The following is a 19,036-nucleotide window of genomic DNA, read 5'->3' on the forward strand; positions in this document are numbered from 1 at the left end:
TAAAAAACCTGACTAAACTAGCAGTCAATTTAGGTTGTAATAAGAAACAAAAAAATTCTACTTCTGATCAAGCTAGCAGCTATTTTCCAGCATGTCTCAATCTCCACTGAGCAAGCTGATGTCACTAGAAAAAAAATGTAATTACTGCAATCCCAAGAGACACTCAGGGGTGGCTTTTGTTTGGTTTTGCTGGTTTTAGTTTTTAAATATGCAATAGCTTATTAGTTCCTAAAGGCAGGCTTCCCTCAACAGGTACTGTAGGAGTGCACCTCACAACACAGCCCTTGTGCAACTGCTTCAAAGACACCTTAAACTCTCATTTCATTTTTGGAGTGTCCGGAGTAAAGAGTCAGTAATGAAAACCTGCCTGTATCCATCCTATAAAAATATGTTGCATTTCCAAGGACAATGAGCACTGAATTGTGTAATTGTAGCAGTGTGATGACTCATCCCTGCACCACTCCGGGTACCAAAGCAGGGCTTGCAGAACTTGCACATCACGCAAACTCTTCTGCTGAATATAAATACATTGAGCCCCAAATAGAGACAGAAATCACTCCTCTACACCTGCCCCTCAAAGCAGAAAGCACCACTTTGATGCAGATCAGCTCACTGGGAGAAATGGCAAAAGCAGTTTGCAGTTCAGCCGGGCCAGGCCTGGGGGCCAAGTCAAGCCTTGCTCTGCCATCCCCGCAGCGCCCACGGGCTCGGCGCCAGCTGGCACGGCAACGTTCTGCATCAATGACATAATCGCAATACTCTCTTAGCTCGTGACACAGCATCCAACAAGGCTTCCTGCAAAGCTTCACCTGAGGCTCAGTGGTCATGTTTTACCTCAACTGAAAACCAGCTTCTTTTTCCAAGCAGCTGCTCTGCAGCCCCTTTTCCCAGCCTGGAGGAGCTTTCATTGTGCCTGCAGCTTACAAGTGGTGCTTGTTCTTCAGCTGTCTTGGTTCCACTTCTTGCCCAGAGCAGAACTCAAACTGTTTATCAAAGCAATCAAGCTTATCATTGATATCAATGAAAACAGTTGCAGTCACTTTCCTAGAACATTTCTCAATTAACTTCCACAACTCCAGAGGACAAATACCTCAAAAGAGAAATCCTTTCTCCCTGTAAACAACGATTTTAACAGCAAAATGTTTCAATCAGAAATACGGCCCTCACAAACTGGGAGTAGGAAGGTACACAGACATTAGGAGCAAGGTAGTGCTTTGCTTTTGTATTTTGTTTTTCTTTTAAATTAAGAGAAGTTACCTCAAGTTCTCAGCTGCAATTATTACTATTGGTTTTGCACCAATGGTTCATCTATTTTCCACGTAAACCTATTTAGGTAGAACCTATCTGCACTTCCAATCTTAATCCATCCCAAAGTAAAATAGTTTTTCCTCTGTACTTTTAGGACTCAAGGGGAACTTCAAACCATGTTACTCAGTGAACTCATTAAAACTTCTGAAGTAAATGCAGAGCTTAAGTTTTTAGAGCTCTGACTACACCATGGACATTTGTCTCGTGCTACATACTTATTCAGAACATTTGCACCTACAACTATACCAAAAGCCACCCTAAAAAACTGGAGTTTGTTAGGTAGGATTAGATATGGGAAGCTTTTGCGGGGGGGTTGGTATAATGGAAGCATTAAGTAGTATTTACTACCTTAGAAACTGTCTCAATGTCTAGTAAAGAACCCCTTTAGCTTTTATTTCCTGTGTTAAAAAAATCCACAAATGAAAATTCGAGGGGAAAATACTGACTCAAGATTATTGCCACCTTTCTTCTTTTTAGAGCAGGTGTAAAGAAGCTTCTTCAGATCCACTCATCAATTATAGGAGTTGTAAAAGGAAAACAAACTATTTAAACAGTTGCATTTCATTGCTGCCTTCTCCAATTAGCACAAACTGAGGGCCTTCAGCACACGAGCACCATACGCAACTGCCAGGGCTCCAGGAGCAGCCAAGGCATTTCAGAGCCCATCGATGCATCCCTACAACACATAACTGCTCCATCAACACATGTTCCACAGCCCTGAACCTGCTCCATGCACCTCCCAAAAGCCCAGCAGTTCCCCTGGAGCATCCTTTCCAAAAGTGGGGGTGCTGTGTAGACACCCCGAGTCAGGGGCAAGGCAGAATTCAAATTCCAAAAGCTCCAAGTTGGACATTTTTCTTTACATCACATTCATGGGTAAACAAGACAACACACCCTCCTACCCCACCCAATAATATGTGTTAACAGTATTCCAGATTAAAGGCAGGATAAGGAACTTCTCAGAAGCAAATTTCAAGGTAAGGTGGTAATTAGATGACTTCAGATTCATCAAAAATAAATTGGGCTCGGTTAAGGTTAACTACACATGTGCAAGTCAGCTGCCTGGTTCAAATATTTCAAGGGTTATTCCTAGATTCCCCCAGGGAACTGAGGTTCAGGTCTCTGCTGCTGGTTCCGTGTGACAGCAGCTCTGTCCCAGCGGAGCTCCCTCGCTGAGCCAGCCCGGAGAACAGCCCTGTACATGGAGGGGCTGAGGGGCTGGGACAGGGACAGAACTGCTGGGCATGGGACACACCATGGACACACCAGGGACACACCACGGACACACCAGGGACACACCATGGACACACCATGGACACACCAGGGACACACCATGGACACACCATGGAACACACCATGAACACACCAGGGACACACCAGGGACACACCAGGGACACACCAAGGGAACCACCAGGGACCACACAGGGACACCCAGGGACACCCATGGACCACCAGGGAACCAACATGGACACACCAAGGACACGACCAGGACACACACGCATGGACAGCAACCATGGACACACCATGGAACACACCAGGGACACACCAGGGACACACCACGGGACACAGCAGGGACACACCATGGACACACCACGGGACACACCATGGGACACACCAGGGACACACCAGGGACACACTATGGACACACCAGGGACACACCATGGACACACCATGGACACACCATGGAACACACCACGGGACACACCATGGACACACCAGGGACACACCATGGACACACACCAGGGACACACCGGGACACACAGGGACAACACCTGGACAACACCAGGGAACACAAGGAAAAACCAAGGACACACCAGGGACACACCAGGGACACACCATGGAACACAGCATGGACACACCAGGGACACACCAGGGACACACCAAGGACACACCAAGGACACACCAAGGACACACCAGGGACACACCATGGACACACCACGGGACACACCATGGACACACCACGGGACACACCATGGACACACACCATGGACACACCAGGGACACACCAGGGACACACCATGGGACACACCAGGGACACACCAGGGACACACCAAGGACACACCATGAACACACCATGGACACACCATGGACACACCATGGACACACCAGGGACACACCAGGGACACACCAAGGACACACCAGGGACACACCATGGACACACCAGGGACACACCACGGGACACACCATGGAACACACCATGGACACACCATGGACACACACCATGGACACACCACGGGACACACCATGGACACACCATGGAACACACCAGGGACACACCAGGGACACACCAGGGACACACCATGGAACACACCAAGGACACACCATGGAACACACCATGAACACACCATGGACACACCATGAACACACCATGGAACACACCAGGGACACACCATGGAACACACCAAGGACACACCATGGAACACACCAGGGACACACCATGGAACACACCAGGGACACACCATGGAACACACCAAGGACACACCATGGACACACCAAGGACACACCATGGACACACCATGGACACACCATGGACACACCAGGGACACACCATTTACACACCATGGACACACACACATGGGAACCACACCACGGACACACCATGACACACACACCAGACACACCATGGACACACCAGGGACACACCAGGGACACACCACACCAGGGACACCCAGTGACACACAAGGACACACCATGGAACACACCACGGGACACACCATGGACACACCAGGGACACACCAGGGACACACCAGGGACACACCATGGACACACCACGGGACACACCAGGGACACACCAAGGACACACCAGGGACACACCATGGAACACACCATGGACACACCATGGGACACACCAGGGACACACCAGGGACACACTATGGACACACCACGGGACACACCATGGACACACCATGGAACAGACCATGGACACACCATGGACACACCATGGAACACACCATGGACACACCATGGAACAGACCATGGACACAGCATGGACACACCATGGACACACCATGGAACACACCATGGACACACCATGGAACAGACCATGGACACACCGGCACCACGGCCAGGGACAGGCGGGATCCTCACACACACTGAGCCATTGTTTTCTCAGATCCACTACTGCTTAATACCTCTGTCTTTCCCTAAGGTCTAGGAAATCCCTGGAAGTGTCCAAGGCCAGGCTGGATGGGACACGGAGCAACCTGGGCTAGTGGAAGGTGTCCCTGCCCATGGCAGGGGGTGGGATGAGATGAGTTTTAAGGTCCCTTCCAACCCAAACCATTCCATGAGAAGCCCTGCAGCCCTTTAACCCTCAAGCAGAACAACACTGAGAAGAGGAGTGGACATGACTTCCAGCCTGAGAAAAGTGGCTGAGCAACAAACACCACACAGCAAAGCACACATAAATGAGGAATAACTGAAAAATAAGCAACTCCAAACAACTACAAGCCCACAGCCACAAATTTATTGGCATTAAATACTACGGCACCAGGAATGGAGAACCAAAAGAAGACATAAGCTTCAATTAAATGTTCAGTAATTTCCTCCAGCGTGGTTCTATATTTTCTCTCATTTTTCTAAACCAGATTCTGGCACTTCTTCCTCTACAACCCTTCCTGTTTTGCCTGGGCACCAGGACCACATCAGAATTTATTCACATTCATTGGGTTTTGCTCTTCCCCAAGGATCAGTAAAATTTTAAGCGTATTTTGAAGAGCCTTCTATACAGACTTTTAGTGTAAAAGTTACAAAAAGGTTACTCAAAACCACTGAGGAATCTGAAATACTAAAACTGCAGTGACCCTTAATTATTTATCTTTTGCAAAACAGAAGGTGTTTGCACGCAAAAGAAATATAGAAGTAGCACTGCAATGAAATATTGAATACAACTAAAGCCTAGAACCAGTGAGCTACTCCAAGGAAGAATCCCATGCTGTTCCAAGTTCAGTCTTTAACTCCAAAGATGTATGGCAGTGTATTCCAGATTTGGCAACTCAGGAAACTGGATCAATCCTTCATAATTATTCAGGAAATTCTAATCACTCACTAATTGTCTGAAACACAAGCTTTTGTTTATACACAGTTTCAGTGTGTTTTTGGAACTGCTGACATCCAAGCAACCCAAAACCTGCAGAGAACCTTATCTCTGTAAGGGTTGCAGACTAACCAGCCAAAGAACAATCCCTTTGGTAATACAAAATGGAAAAAACGCCCAAATCCTTTTTTCCAGCCCCCACTGAGCCTTGCCTGGGGTGAGCCAGACACTCTGCACTGAGTGCTGATTTTATCTGGGTATTCAAAGGCATGTGCAATTGCATAATTGAGACTTCACATGGTTTATATAATGGATGGGAAATGCTCCCGACCTGCACGGTCAGCACCACTTCTCCCTCTCCAGCTTCAAGATCCAGTTGATGGACACAAAAAGCACATCAGTGTAAGACTCCACAGAAAGGGTTTGAGAACAGGAGGAACACCTGGCCCAGGTCTCAGGTTCCCATGTATAAGTTTGAGACTTTCAGACTCTATTTGCTTTAACAACCCAGGCTTAAGTGTACAGGACTGTAGGTGGGTTCCTGTAACAGTACAGCAAATATTTTTTCAGTATTATATGCCTTTAATAAATTCTCTAGTTCAAGAATCTTCAAAAGCAAACAAAAGCATTCCAGTTTTTTAGAGCTCAAGTATGCATTCGAATTCTGCCATCATGTATAAAACTTTAAAGACAACTTCACCTGATCCTTGTTTAAGTCATTTTTCAAGTAGGACATTTAATCATCAGCTACTGAGGAACTCAGAGAGAACTTTATGGTCGATTCTAGATTCTAACAGCCCTAATCCATTTAGCACAATGATATTCATCATTTATCAGTCACAGCATGAAAGACATGTCAATATGCTTGCATTTGCACACCTTAAATATTTAGCAGTCTATTTATTAAAAAATAATATTAAAAAGATTCAGGAAAACACAGATTAGAAACATAGTTTGGATCATCCCTAAAGCCTGGCTTAATAATTGCATCAAAAACTGCATGTGAACTTGAGGAATGCAAAAACCACGTAAGAATTAAAAAAGCAAAGAGCTGATCTTCAACAGCTGAGAGTTCCTGATCGCACCAGTGCAACGGCACCGAACAGACCTCAGTGCTTACAAAGTGAAAAGGCTGGGATGGAGACAGCCTCTATTATTTCTCTGGGGCAACAAAGTCAACTCAAACTTCTCAAGTATCAGTAAAATCCACTTGGAAGCACTGGGAGAACATTCTGCACCACCAAGTAATGCCCTTCCCTAGGGGGACTTTGCAAACATGAATATTTTACCACAGAAATATTATGCAAAGTCGTAAAAAGCTTTGGCCATAGTTCCTTCTTTCTCTGTGCCACTTCCCCCAGACTGGGCAGATGGGCATTGGTGAAGTTTGCTCGGTCCTGCTGCTGTGGTTGGAGCCACCTGTCCTGTCCTACCCTTCCCTCTGAGGCCTCCTCTGATTTATGTGGATTCTCTCATCACTTCCAAGGATCACAAGAACCAAACCACCCATGTGAAGACTCTTCTGTGTCATGGCCTTGAAGGCCTGCAGAATAACCTGTGGGATGCAAATGATGGAGGCCCAGGGATACCTGGGAATGGCCAACCTGCTAAACCCCCAGGAGCCTGGCACAGGGAAGGGCGAGTGGGACCATTCCTAACCCTGACATCACCACAGCTGCTGAATTCCCTCCAGGCCAGGGCCAGCCCCTCCTGCAGGGCTCTGTCCCAGGAGGAGTCCGGCAGTGCAAAGACACGAACAAACGTCATTTCAACCTGAGCTGGGAATATATGACTACATGGTCCTGTTTCCTTGAAAATTCTCCTGTGGAAGAGAGACCAGAGACCTGCAAGGAAGAGGACAATGTCACACCCACCCAGAAGACGCTGCCTGGCATCTCCTCTCTCCAGGTTTCCCTCCTCCCCTCCCAGCAGGAGCACGGCACTGCCAGGAGGCAGGCACACAGCAGGGCACACTTCCTAGCACATTGCTTTCCACCGTAACAGGATCAGAGAGCAAAAAACAAAATCCTCTTTTCCAAAGGAGGCTGAGAAAGCACGAACATGAGGCTGTGGCTGACAACAGCCCTGCACTCACACACAGCCTGCTGCAGATGCTTCCTAAGAGGCATCAGCAATAACAGCTCCTGCCCACTCCCTGTGAAATCTCTCAAGCTTAGTGGGACTGTGTTAAGCTTTAAGGGACACAGATTTATGTCAAAATTACACTCCCTGTTGCAGCTCTGAGCAACGGGCTCTGGATTTGCTGAGACAAGGTCTAGTACTTTGTGGGGTTACATGAATGCATCACAGAGAAATGTACTTGTCTCCACAGGGACAGATCCTTCCAGTCTGAGAGAGGATAGATTGAGATCTTTATGTGGAACAAGAGAAACACCAGCAAAAGGCAGGCCAGCAGGTCACCTAGAGGAATAGGAACCAGGTCTCTAAGCTCACACCACTTTTTCTGTGTTCAGAAGTCCCTTCTGCAGCAGCTCAGTGACGTATCTCAGGAGGGAGTCATATCACCACTTCCTCCTAATCTCGATCATCAAGATTAGTGATTAAGTAAATTACTAACTTTTGATTAGCTGCAACTTCTGAGGAAAAGACAAAGATGAGAGAACTGCCCACCAGCCAACAGCCATGGCTGAAATGATTTGAAAAGCTCTTCAGAAAGAGAGCAGGGCTCCTGAAAGGGGTCACTCCTCTGTTCAAGCCCATGTGCAGCTCAGGGATGAGGTGTATGATCTTTAGTGCTCTCTAAAAACCACTGAGAACCATCAAGCCCAAAAAAAGCACTCATGTGTATGAAGTTGTTTGTACCAGCAAAGCCTTTTCCCCATGAGCAGAAAGCTCAGGGGTTGGCAGCTCTCAAACAGTCCCACGCTGGGGAGGCCACCACAGGTGACCCCAACCTGTCACGTGGTTCCACAGGCCACTCTCACCACGTGCTGGCCACAGACCACAGGGAATACAGCTGGACTGGTGTGGCAGAGGCCAAGGGACCAGTGTACGTCACGTCTGAGGAAAATCAGGAACCAAAACTCACAGATATTTACTCCATTTGCTGGTCTTTAGATATCAGGGACACACTTCTCCTCAGCTGAGGAAAGCACTGAGCAGAGCTCTGGTTCACAGCTCAGTCCTCGCTCAGGGGCTGCAGTTAAGCCAGTGAGTAACCACTCACTTCTACTGCAAAAGAAACACTAGGAATCGACCCCCTAAAGAGCAGCTCTCTCTTCTGCCCTAAGAATGAACAGGCCGAGTTAATAACTGAAGCCATAAAGCTGAAAGCACTCACACACACAAAGGACGACGAAGTGCTTATCACAATCCTTCCTTCGGAGAACAAATCACACCTGGAAAAAGCAATCCCTGCATTCCACAGCTCCTGAGCCAGCCAGTGTCCGGAGCCAGCACCAAGCCATGGCCACACCAGCAGAAGCTCCACAAGCTGCTGTCCCCCTACGGGGCTGCAGCAGAGCTGTGCCTGGCTCTGAGACCCATCCTAGTGCCCGTCCCAGTTGGGGCACTCCACAGGAAATGGCTGGGATACAGTCCTGGTGGAGACAAGCAGGATGGCCAAGCACTGGAGCATGAGGGGGAATAAAATGCAATGTTACCCTTTGCAAAATACTTGCAGTACCACCAAATTGGGCTGTCACATCAGCACTCAAAATCTGTAACACCCACACAAAGAACTCAAAAAAAAAAAAAAAAAAGATGTTACAAGAAACTGCTGAAAACAAACCCCAAAGTCCTGTTAACTTTAACTGAGAGCAGACTCCAGCTTCAGCCAGAAGAGTCAACAATACTGGGAAGCACTGCTGTTGGTCACCAGAGGGAAAACTGGCCATTTTTACCTCAGATTTAAGGACTGGGGATGCCAGGCCATCCCCCTGCCCCAACCAGCACCAGGTTGACCATGGGCAGAGCTTTCATTGCTTCTACACTGAGGGGCTCAGGCTGAAAGCTTCGTGTCTCTGAAAAAAGCCCATTTAAAACAAAGGGACAAGCACAAATATTTCAGATATTGGAGAGAACGCTCTGTTCCTTTAAAGAAAAGGAATCAAATATGTATTTCTTTTTAATGGATCTGTTGGACTGTTTCCAAAAAGAAATAGTAACAGTCCCACTGTCTTGAGGCAAAATACCAAAAGACATGCCAAAGAGGTATTGGTAAATTCCTTCCAACCTAATAGAGGCAGCAAAGCAGTTGCCTGGTTCTGACAACTCATTTTAACAGCTGCAGAGAAGAACATTTCCAAAAGGATGCAGGCTCCAGAGTGACAGGTCAGGCCTCACCTCCCATCTGGGATTTCATGCTCCAGAGGAAAAGGCTTGAGCAGAAAGGCATCTCCTGCACTTGCTGGCATTTTAAGAACACTGCATCATGTCTGTGCCTGAATTTGTACCATGAAAAAGGGATGATGAAGTTATGATGTTAAATTCGTGGCTTTCAAGTACAAACTTTTCCAACTCCAATTTCCGTTGTTGTGTTTCCTTCTGGTGTCGGAATAGAAACATCAACCAAAAGAAGCTCAAAATTAGTAAAGAATAACAAACAGAAGCTTAAGCAAGTTAATCCTAAATTGTATCATCAGTAAATAGAAAGATAAACTTCCTTCTGGAAGTTTCTGTGTTTAAACTGAAAGAAGGGAAATTTATGTTGGATATTGGGAAGAAATTCCTCCCTGTGAGGGTGGTGAGGCCCTGGCACAGGTTGCCCAGAGAAGCTGTGGCTGCCCCTGGATCCCTGGAAGTGTCCAAGGCCAGGTTGGACAGGGCTTGGAGCAACCTGGGCTAGTGGAAGGTGTCCCTGCCCATGGCAGGGGGTGGAACAACATGAGTTTTAAGGTCCCTTCCAGCCCAAACCATTCTGGGATTCTGAGATTCTTTGTGCTTCAGTTCAGCTGTGACAGCACTAATAAATAACTGCCTTTGCAGGGAATGCTGGTGTAAGGAATGAATACACATATATACACCCTAATGCTCCAGAACTCCACTTGCCCCTGGGCAAATAGGTTCTTCTGAACAGCAATAAATTACAAATTGGCCAATTCAAATTAAGACTACGATTTCTGTGAAGACAGCTTCCAGTTATAAACTAATCCACTCCTGTCAACCTGTAAGCAGGAATGAGAGCACCAAGAACTAAGTCAACATCCTGTTCCTACTGCTCATCCATCACCAGGACACATGGAGGAAGAATCACAGTCACTTCGGTTGGAAAAGCCCTCCCAGCCCATGGAGTCCCCCCTGCGCCCCATCCCCACCTTGTCCCCCAGCCCAGAGCACTCAGTGCCACATCCAGTCATTCCTTGGACACCTCCAGGGGTGGGGACTCCATGAAAACAAAAATGATGAAGGAGAGCCCATGGAGCTGGACATGGCATTGGGCAGAACCAGGATATGGGACAGGTAAAGCCAAGAGCACCATCACGAGCCTATGGAGCACTGGGAGAACGGGCTGGGAGGAGTCAGGAGAGTCAAGTCTGACAAAGCCACCGCAGGAATTTTAAGACGTGGCCTGTGGAGGAACAGGTCGATATCTCCCACTGGATGCTCGAGAAGAGAGAAGTTTCTTGTTCTCTGTTAGAGCTTCCCAGCTCCACAGCCCATGTGTGAACAGGAGAGGAGGGCCAGAGCAGGGCACTACATGCAATTATGCTGAGAATTTTAAGAACAATAAATAGAAAGAAAGGTGTAGAAAAGAACCTTTTCTAAGATCCCCAAAGACCCTGTGAGGGTCTAAATAAGCATGAAAAAACCTAAGCAGGGTTTTAGAAGAGAGATAAAATAATCTTTTTTAAAAAAAGTGAAGGAAAAGTGTAACTGAAACAGAGAAGAAAGTTGGTGGGGCAATTTTTGGTTACTAGGTTAAGTTCATTACATCTATCTAATAATTCATTTCCCAAGGACTATTTCATCACATCCTACATTATGCAATAATTCAAAGTGATGTCTGGGCTCTTATCTCCTGCTGCTGAATGATTAGTCTCCAGTTCACACTGTAGACGTTGCTTACAGAGCCCTGGCTGATGCCTGACGGAGCTCTTGGAGCTATTTCCCAAATCAGTGTGACAAATATGCTTCAAACCCTGCAATGCTCCACAAGGATGAAGCCATGGAAGGTGCTGTACCCACAGGGTTGCATTACACAACTGGTAATAGAACCAGTTCCTCTAGAGACCTAAATAAGAGACCAGTATGGTTTTAATGTTGCAGTCAGATCCATATTGGAGCAGATGAAAACAGGAGCCATTGGAATCCCTGTGCATTCATAATGGTGAGCTCCTTGGTACAACAGCATTATTAAAGATAATTAAGGAGTTAAAAATAAGGCCTAGGAATCTATAACAGTTTCAAGTATTAGGAACTGGCATTTAATATATGCTTCTCAATGCAACAGTAACAAGTGATAAGGACCGAGGATTTTGTTTCCAAATAACAGCAATTACATTGCAAGTCAGAATAGATCAGAGCAAACTCCAAGTACCACAAACAGGAATAAATACTTTTTAATAAATTATCTGTCTCTCCTCTCCATTCACTAACAGCTCACAGACTGCAGAAAGTAAATAATTTTCCAGTAAACTACAGGAATTATGAAGGTATTTGACTGCATGAGAAAAAAGCACAGAACACAAAGACTATTTGTGGACAACTGGAACACCACCTCCAATCCATGGGCATCAGAGGTATTTGCTTAATGTTACACCCTCATTTTAGAAGAGCCTTGTTAGGTTTCATGATTAACAACATCATGGAGAGCAAGATGGTTTGCAAGAACAAACCTAATCTCTGCCTTCTCCTTTCAGATGGGTTCCAAATGACTCCTGAAGCCTAAATGTTTGAAAAAGCACCAAGACTGAATAAAAGCTTCCTGAAGAGATTCTACAAGGATCCAGATTTAAGACTTTTCTTGCCTCTTTCTGGCTTGTTCACCACGTGCTGCACACAGACACCACACAGATAACAGATATATCTCCCAGATAAGGTCTGTGAATCACTCAAGAGCTTCTGTATCTCCCTCCTTGCACTTCCCATTAATCACCATTACCCTAAATGATTGTGTGCTACAGAACCAAGATCTATCTATGCCCCACCTGATATGTATGTGGGTTTACAGCTCAGGAAACAATGAAGAGCAAGCCATGGTGCCAAAAATAAAAAATGGGGAAAAGCAGCTGGTGCCACTTTCACTTCCAAGTTCCCCTTCAGCTGTCACCAGCTCACACACCCAAAAGGAGAACTTTAAAAAAAGAATCTCCACAGATACTTCCAAAAGATTCAAAACCTCTTCTGGTTGCAGTTCTACAAAATAAATTAGACCTTAATGAAAAGAAAAAAGCCTTCATTTTGGAGCAATACTTCATAGACTCATGGAATATCCCAAGTTGGAAGGGACCTACAAGGATCATCCAGTCCAACCCCTGGCCCTGCACAGGCCCAGCCCCAAGAGTCACCCCCTGTGCCCCAGAGGATCAGCCAAACCCTCCTGGAGCTCTGGCAGCCTTGGGGCTGTGCCCACTGCCCTGGGGAGCCTGGTCAGTGCCCAACCAGCCTCTGGGGGAAGAACCTTTGGCTGAGATCCAACCTGACCCTCCCTGACACAGCTCCAGCCATTCCCTGGATCCTGTCCCTGCTCACACAGAGCAGAGATGGAGCTGCCCCTCAGGAGGAGCTGCAGATCCCAGTGAGGTCTGACCTCAGCCTCCTCCTCTCCAGCTGAACACACCAAGCGCCCTCAGCCACTGGACTCAAACCAGCCAAGCACCCTGCACACCCCACTGAGTGGCAAATCCCCCAGGGATCTGCCTGCTTAGGACATTCATCCCTCTTATTGCCTGGACAACCCATCAGGAGGCTGCAGCCAGAACAAAGCACGAGCCCTGCAACAGGCAGGGGGAACAAAATCCCGGTGAAATCCTCCTCAGTCCCTCCTCATAGAATCATAGAATCAGACGGGAGATCATCAAGTCAGATCCGAGATCATCAAGTCCAGCCCTTGATCCACCACCACCACAGCTGCTAGACCATGGCACTGATGCCACGTCCAGCCTCATCTTGAAAACCTCCAGGGACGGAGAATCCACCACTTCCCTGGGCAGCCCATTCCAATGGCTGAGCACCCTCTCTGTAAAGAATTCCTTTCTAATATCTAACCAGTACAATAGGCTGGACACACACAGTTGTTTCTCTGCACACACTGAGCTCCCACAGCCCCAGAGCAACCCCACCTGCCTGAACAGAGGAGCTGCCCTTGCAGCATGTACTTAATCACTGAAATTCCTTCACCCTAATAACTGTTGCTATTATATGGCTAAAAATGTTCTGGGATTGTGCAATTCCCACAGGCATATGGAGCAGGAAAGCCTTACACAAATGAACTGGCACTTCGACATGGTTCTCATAAAAGCTGACAGATCTGTAATAATTCCTGAAAACAAGACAGGTTTGAGAAATCTTTCCAAGTGACACATTCTGACAAAACACCTGCCTTAGCTCTGGGTTTTAATTATATGGCACCACATCTGTGTGATAACAAGTTTCCAAAAACCTCGTGTATAAAGCGGCACGTTCATGAACAAACTGGATTGTATTTTACCCTGTAATCAATATTATCAACAGAAGTTTGTAATACAACACATTCTGCACCAGTTAATCAACTCCCAGCCTGAGTACAGCTTTGCCCCTGTTTAATTTACAGTTTATGTACCCAGTGGAGTTGATTTATAAGGAACTAGGGACAGTCAGAGTTCTCAGACTCAGCACTAAGAAGTCCTGAAACAGTTCTCAAGCTGGTGAACACAGTTAGGCTGAAGCCACAACTTCCATTAAGCCCTGGGTCTGCTGTGGCAGCAGAGCAGCAGCAGCCCTCAGCAGGGCTCAGGAACCATCCCTGCCCATCCCACCACACTCCCAACTGTCCAGCTTCAAACCAACCATGATCACTTGCTAAAATATTCTGAGACATCCTTTGGCCACTCACAGATAAGATCTAGGGAGAAAAAGAAATTCAGAATTCCCAGTGAAACAAAGTTTTATTTTACTTTTCCAAGAGGGCGTCAATGCTGAGGATCAGGAAAAGGGAGTAGGAAGATTTTACATAAGAACAAGCTTGCAAAATATTTCCAAGACAGACACCAAACCTCAGTGACTGCCCTGGCCAACTATAGGCACCTTCTATAACCATTATTTGGCCATGAGACAGTGACAATTTCTATACATTTGAATTATCCTTCTATGTGTTTATCTCAGGGTGTTTTTTCCTTGCTTTGAATACTATTTCAAAATGGGAAATATAAAGCATTGAAACAGAAAAACATTTCTATTTTAACAGAAATTTTGAAGGAATTTCTAATTCTGAAACTGAAATTTGCTGGAACTCAAGTGGCCACATTTTGCAAGTGGGAGGAGAGGCTTTGAAATAACTGGTTGCTCTCTAAGGTAAGACTGTGGCTGAACTCAAATGGAGTGACAAACAAAACTCAATTGTTCGTTTTCATTCACAAAAGCAATTTCTTTTAAGTACTCACTTTGTACACATGAAAGACTGAACCACTGAATAATGTTATTATGTTATAAAATATACAAATGTTAAATAATCACTGTGCTCTGCTAAAAAATGATACATTCAGAAACACCTGAGGAAGTGGCACACAGTTACTACACAAATTGGGTATTTTCTTTCCAAGGTAAATCCCCTGGGAGTTTAATATTGTTAACTGGTACCAAAAGCTCATTTTTTATCATTTTCAATCCCTCCCAAACCAGTGAAGAAACAGCAGCAATTCCCCATCTATAAATTATGCAGGCTCAGCTCCAACAGTTTACTAGAAAAAAACAACAGAGAACTTAAGGTTTAGTGGTTTTCTATGCAGAATAACCCCCCATCCCTTCACTTCTTTAAATTAAAACACTAAGTGAACAGGGCAACCCAAAGACCCCAGGACTCCATGCTCACTGTTCTGCATTCAAACACGTGCAAAGACCAATGTAAGGCTACACCCAGGACCGCGCTCAGCAGCAAACAAAAAGCTTATCCTTTCTAAATGAAATCACACAAATATCACAGGCTAGTCAGTTCATTGCAATTTAAGAGAAATGGCAAAGCTCATTATGTTATTTTTTTAAATTAAACGAGAAAGCAAAACGTAGCAGGCAACATGCAGAACTATGTGCTACTTATATCACAACTTCAGTAAACAGGCAATCAAACACAACCTCACCACCCCCCAGCACCTCCGGCACAGACAGCCCTTTAAGAGTCACTCCTCCAATGCAGTTAAGTAGAAGATTTCAGAAAAGGATGCACAACAAACATTTAGCAGACTTAACAATTGGATTAAACAGAGTCCTGCGAGTTTAACACAAGTTCAAAGCATAGGCATAACATTTACAACAAGAAAGAAGAAAGGCACCTGGAGACATCTGACACTGGGCATGCTCTGCAGGCATCTCAGTGCGCACATGCTCTCTACCAGGTTGGAGCAGCCTAGCCACAAAGACCTTGGCACAGAACACTGCAGGGTGACAAAAAGGAAGGAAGAGAAGAAGCAGTTAGATGCCACAACAAATCACTCAAGGCAGGCAACTCATTAGTAAGATAACGTGGGTACTTATCTATGTTATTTCTACATCAGTCACCAGGTTGGCGGCCAAGGGTAAAATAACCACTGAAGATCCTGTGCAGCAAAGGAGTCATCCCTCTGTCCCGTCCAGGACAAGCCACCCCTCTGTCCTGAGCTCATCTGCCTCATTTGTAACCTCTTGGGTTTAGTGCCCAGCTCAAGGTTTTAACGTAGTACCAGTAGTCTGGGAGTTGTCACAGTTTGGGTCCCACATTGCTGCTGACAGAGGTTCTGGGGCCTCACTCAGCAGAGGGAAACGCTGGGACACTCAGTGGAGCAACTGGGGATCTGTCCTTCAGCAACAGCAACTTCAGCTGCTTTTTTTTAGGTTACTGAGCATCTTTGTTGCTTAACCCAGATTAATAGCTCTGGATCAAAGCTATATACCCATTGCCAAATGCTCTTTGCAGAGAATGCAGCAACTAGACAAGAGAACCACAAACACCATCACATGTAAAAAATCCTCAGGTTTTTTGGTTCTTTACTGTTATTTCATAAAAACATGTGTCGTTCTCTATCTTAATACAGTGTTGCTGCTGCCTTATTTTCCTCTCTCTGGATTTTTTAAGGATCCTGTCCCCAGAGTGCACCCCAAAAAGGGAACAGCACCACGTGTTCCCTTCATAGTCCCCCCCGAGACACGAGGGCAGGAGGTTCCCATTAGGGTGGCAAATCTTGAGTGGAAGTGGAGGAGCTTTGGGAACTAAGGTTTGGTCCTCCCCACTGTCTCAGCTTTCCCAAACTATTTGTGGTGCTTTATTCCAACAGCAAAACCAACGTTAGTGTCTGAGGTTCCAGTCTCTCTTCTGGGACACTGACAACCAAAAAATTGGGGTATATTTTAGACAGGAACAACTTCTAAGTTCAAACTGCATGACCAAGTTCTGGTTAGTCAAGATACATGGTATCCTGAGAAACTGGGGGAAAACTTTGGAATTATCAGTTGAAGATATCCTAAAGCCAAATTATACCCTGACTACAGTTATTACTCACAGCACCGCCCAAGCCATAAAGAACCAAGCCTAACTACCAGACTCCCCATTGCTGACAGGAGAAGTCAGGAAAAGTTTGGAAATCCTTTCTGGGTTTTTTCTGAAGCTGAAGAAGTGTTCTGCAGAGACTCCCCAAACCTTTTATAGCTCCAGGGTATTATTTCACAGCTCCTTTTAAGGGCAGAGTAGCTCATACACCAGATAAAGTTGGGGAAAAGGCTTCAATTCCTCAGCATCAAGCAGTGCACAAACCCAGCTCGAGCCCTTGGCACAGACTGAGCTTCCAGTATTTTTCACACTGGCTTTCAATTTAGTTATAACAAAGACCAGATCTTTAAAAGAGAAACCCCACACAGGCCAAAGCTGACAGTGGAATAACGGGAGGTGAAGCCTCCGGGAGAGCAGTTTGTGCCAGGAGTGAGGAGGGGGAGAGAGCTCAGAGCACCTGAAGGGGTTAAAAACTAATTGTTTTCATTTCATGTCTTATGAATAAAACAAAAGAAAGTGTAATATTTTCATCTCCATGCTAAGGAGAGAAATTAAAGCAAGAACAGGACAAGAATGCCACTCCCAACATCACTGGAATTCTCTCCTGCATGGTGTTTCTGCAACACTGAACCATTAAAATTCAGGGAATCATTGCAGGTATTTATTAAAGCCCAATGAAAATGTTGCATTTTTAAACCTATAGGTCCGGTAAAAAAAATTTCATTCTGCTCACATGACTTAATAAAAATCACTGATCAAAAAACACAGCAAACTTGTCTCCTAAGATGTTCAGATCAGGTGCACAAAGCCGAGTATAATGTTTTTAATGAATCTAAACCTGTAGGTGCCCATAAATTATAAACTAAATAGTTTTACTATTTTTCACTAGTTTAGGTTGTTAGACTGCTTTTTCTTTTATGAACTACTTTATACCTAAATAAGCTGAATTTTAAATACTTAAAAGAAAGATGGGTCGCTCAAGAACATTTTTCTAAATTTAATTTAAAATACATTAGACAGCGAGGCTGTTTCCACGCCAAGTTGAAGCCCCACAAAAGCCTTTTCACAGGATTACGAAACCCTGACTGAAAGGATTTATAAAACCATATTGCACAACACTACAAATTAAATATTGCCTCCCACTTCACACCAAACAGGAACGTGCAAATATTTGTGTGTTCACCGACATGTCATTGCTTGACCTGCTTGCGTAGGGACTGTCAGGAATAGAAGTTTAATGGTTACTACAGACTTAACCTTGCCCAGCAGAAGCCTGAACTCGTGCCTTCACTCTCCACTTGTCTTTCCTCAGGATCCCAGGGAGATGCAGCACGATTTCAGGAGGTTTGGAGAGCTGTGGGATCACCTGAAGGCCCTGTCTGCAGGGCACAGAGGGGCTCTGAGCTCTAGGGCAAGAACACAGCAACTCCCACTGACCTTTGCCATGCCTTACACTTGGAAGGAATTCATACCCTAATTTTATTATTAGATGATTGATTTTACTTCTATACACAAAGCTCCAGGAATTACATTGCAAGATTTAGGTTTCAACCTTAAATCCCAAATTTAAGCAGCCTATGCAAATGCTGCGTTTGCATTCAAACCTGGAAATTCTCAGTAGTGTCAGTAAAAAAGGAACATGCTTCAATGCCTTTAAATCTTAGATGCTAAGAACTTCTTATATTAATAGCAAAGTACAAAGCAGTGTTCACCCAACAAACCAACATTTTAGGATGAAGGTATCAAAAAAGGCCCTGAACATCTCAGGCCCTGAACCATCCAAAGTTTTCATTCCTCCTGGACTTCTTCCAGGTTACAGCACTGCTGTCTTATTAAAGCACTGTAAAATGTCCAGAAACCATTTGGTTCAGTGCATCATTAAAGAGTGATGTCCCACAGAAATCCTCACACTTTTGTATCCCTTAAAAAGAAAAATCCCTCATTTATCCTATAAAGCCCATTAAATTGCTCAAGAAATGCCTCTGGACTACAGTGGGTATTCCTGATGGAACCAGCATCCCTTTGCTGCCCAGGGATGGCAACACTGCAGTGTTAGAATCAAGAATTACAGCATT

The 19,036-nt window shown here is 45.4% G+C and overlaps 1 protein-coding gene across 3 annotated transcripts in view; it reads right to left on the reverse strand.

Annotated features, from left to right (window-relative positions):
* Positions 1-19,036, reverse strand: part of FBXW11 (F-box and WD repeat domain containing 11) — a 77,971-nt gene that overhangs the window by 46,691 nt on the left and 12,244 nt on the right. The window contains exon 1 of one of the 3 annotated variants that reach the window (XM_027711288.2): positions 15,772-15,873. The exons of the other annotated variants lie outside the window; for them this stretch is intronic. Coding sequence (XP_027567089.2) covers positions 15,772-15,822 — 51 coding nt within the window. The 5' untranslated portion in view covers positions 15,823-15,873. Of the gene's footprint in view, positions 1-15,771; positions 15,874-19,036 lie in introns of those variants that run through there. 3 annotated transcript variants of the gene reach the window in all.

This window comes from Pipra filicauda, unplaced genomic scaffold (assembly GCF_003945595.2).
Source record: "Pipra filicauda isolate LSUMZ 115617 unplaced genomic scaffold, ASM394559v2 scaffold373_size706493_pilon, whole genome shotgun sequence".
Taxonomy (NCBI): domain Eukaryota; kingdom Metazoa; phylum Chordata; class Aves; order Passeriformes; family Pipridae; genus Pipra; species Pipra filicauda.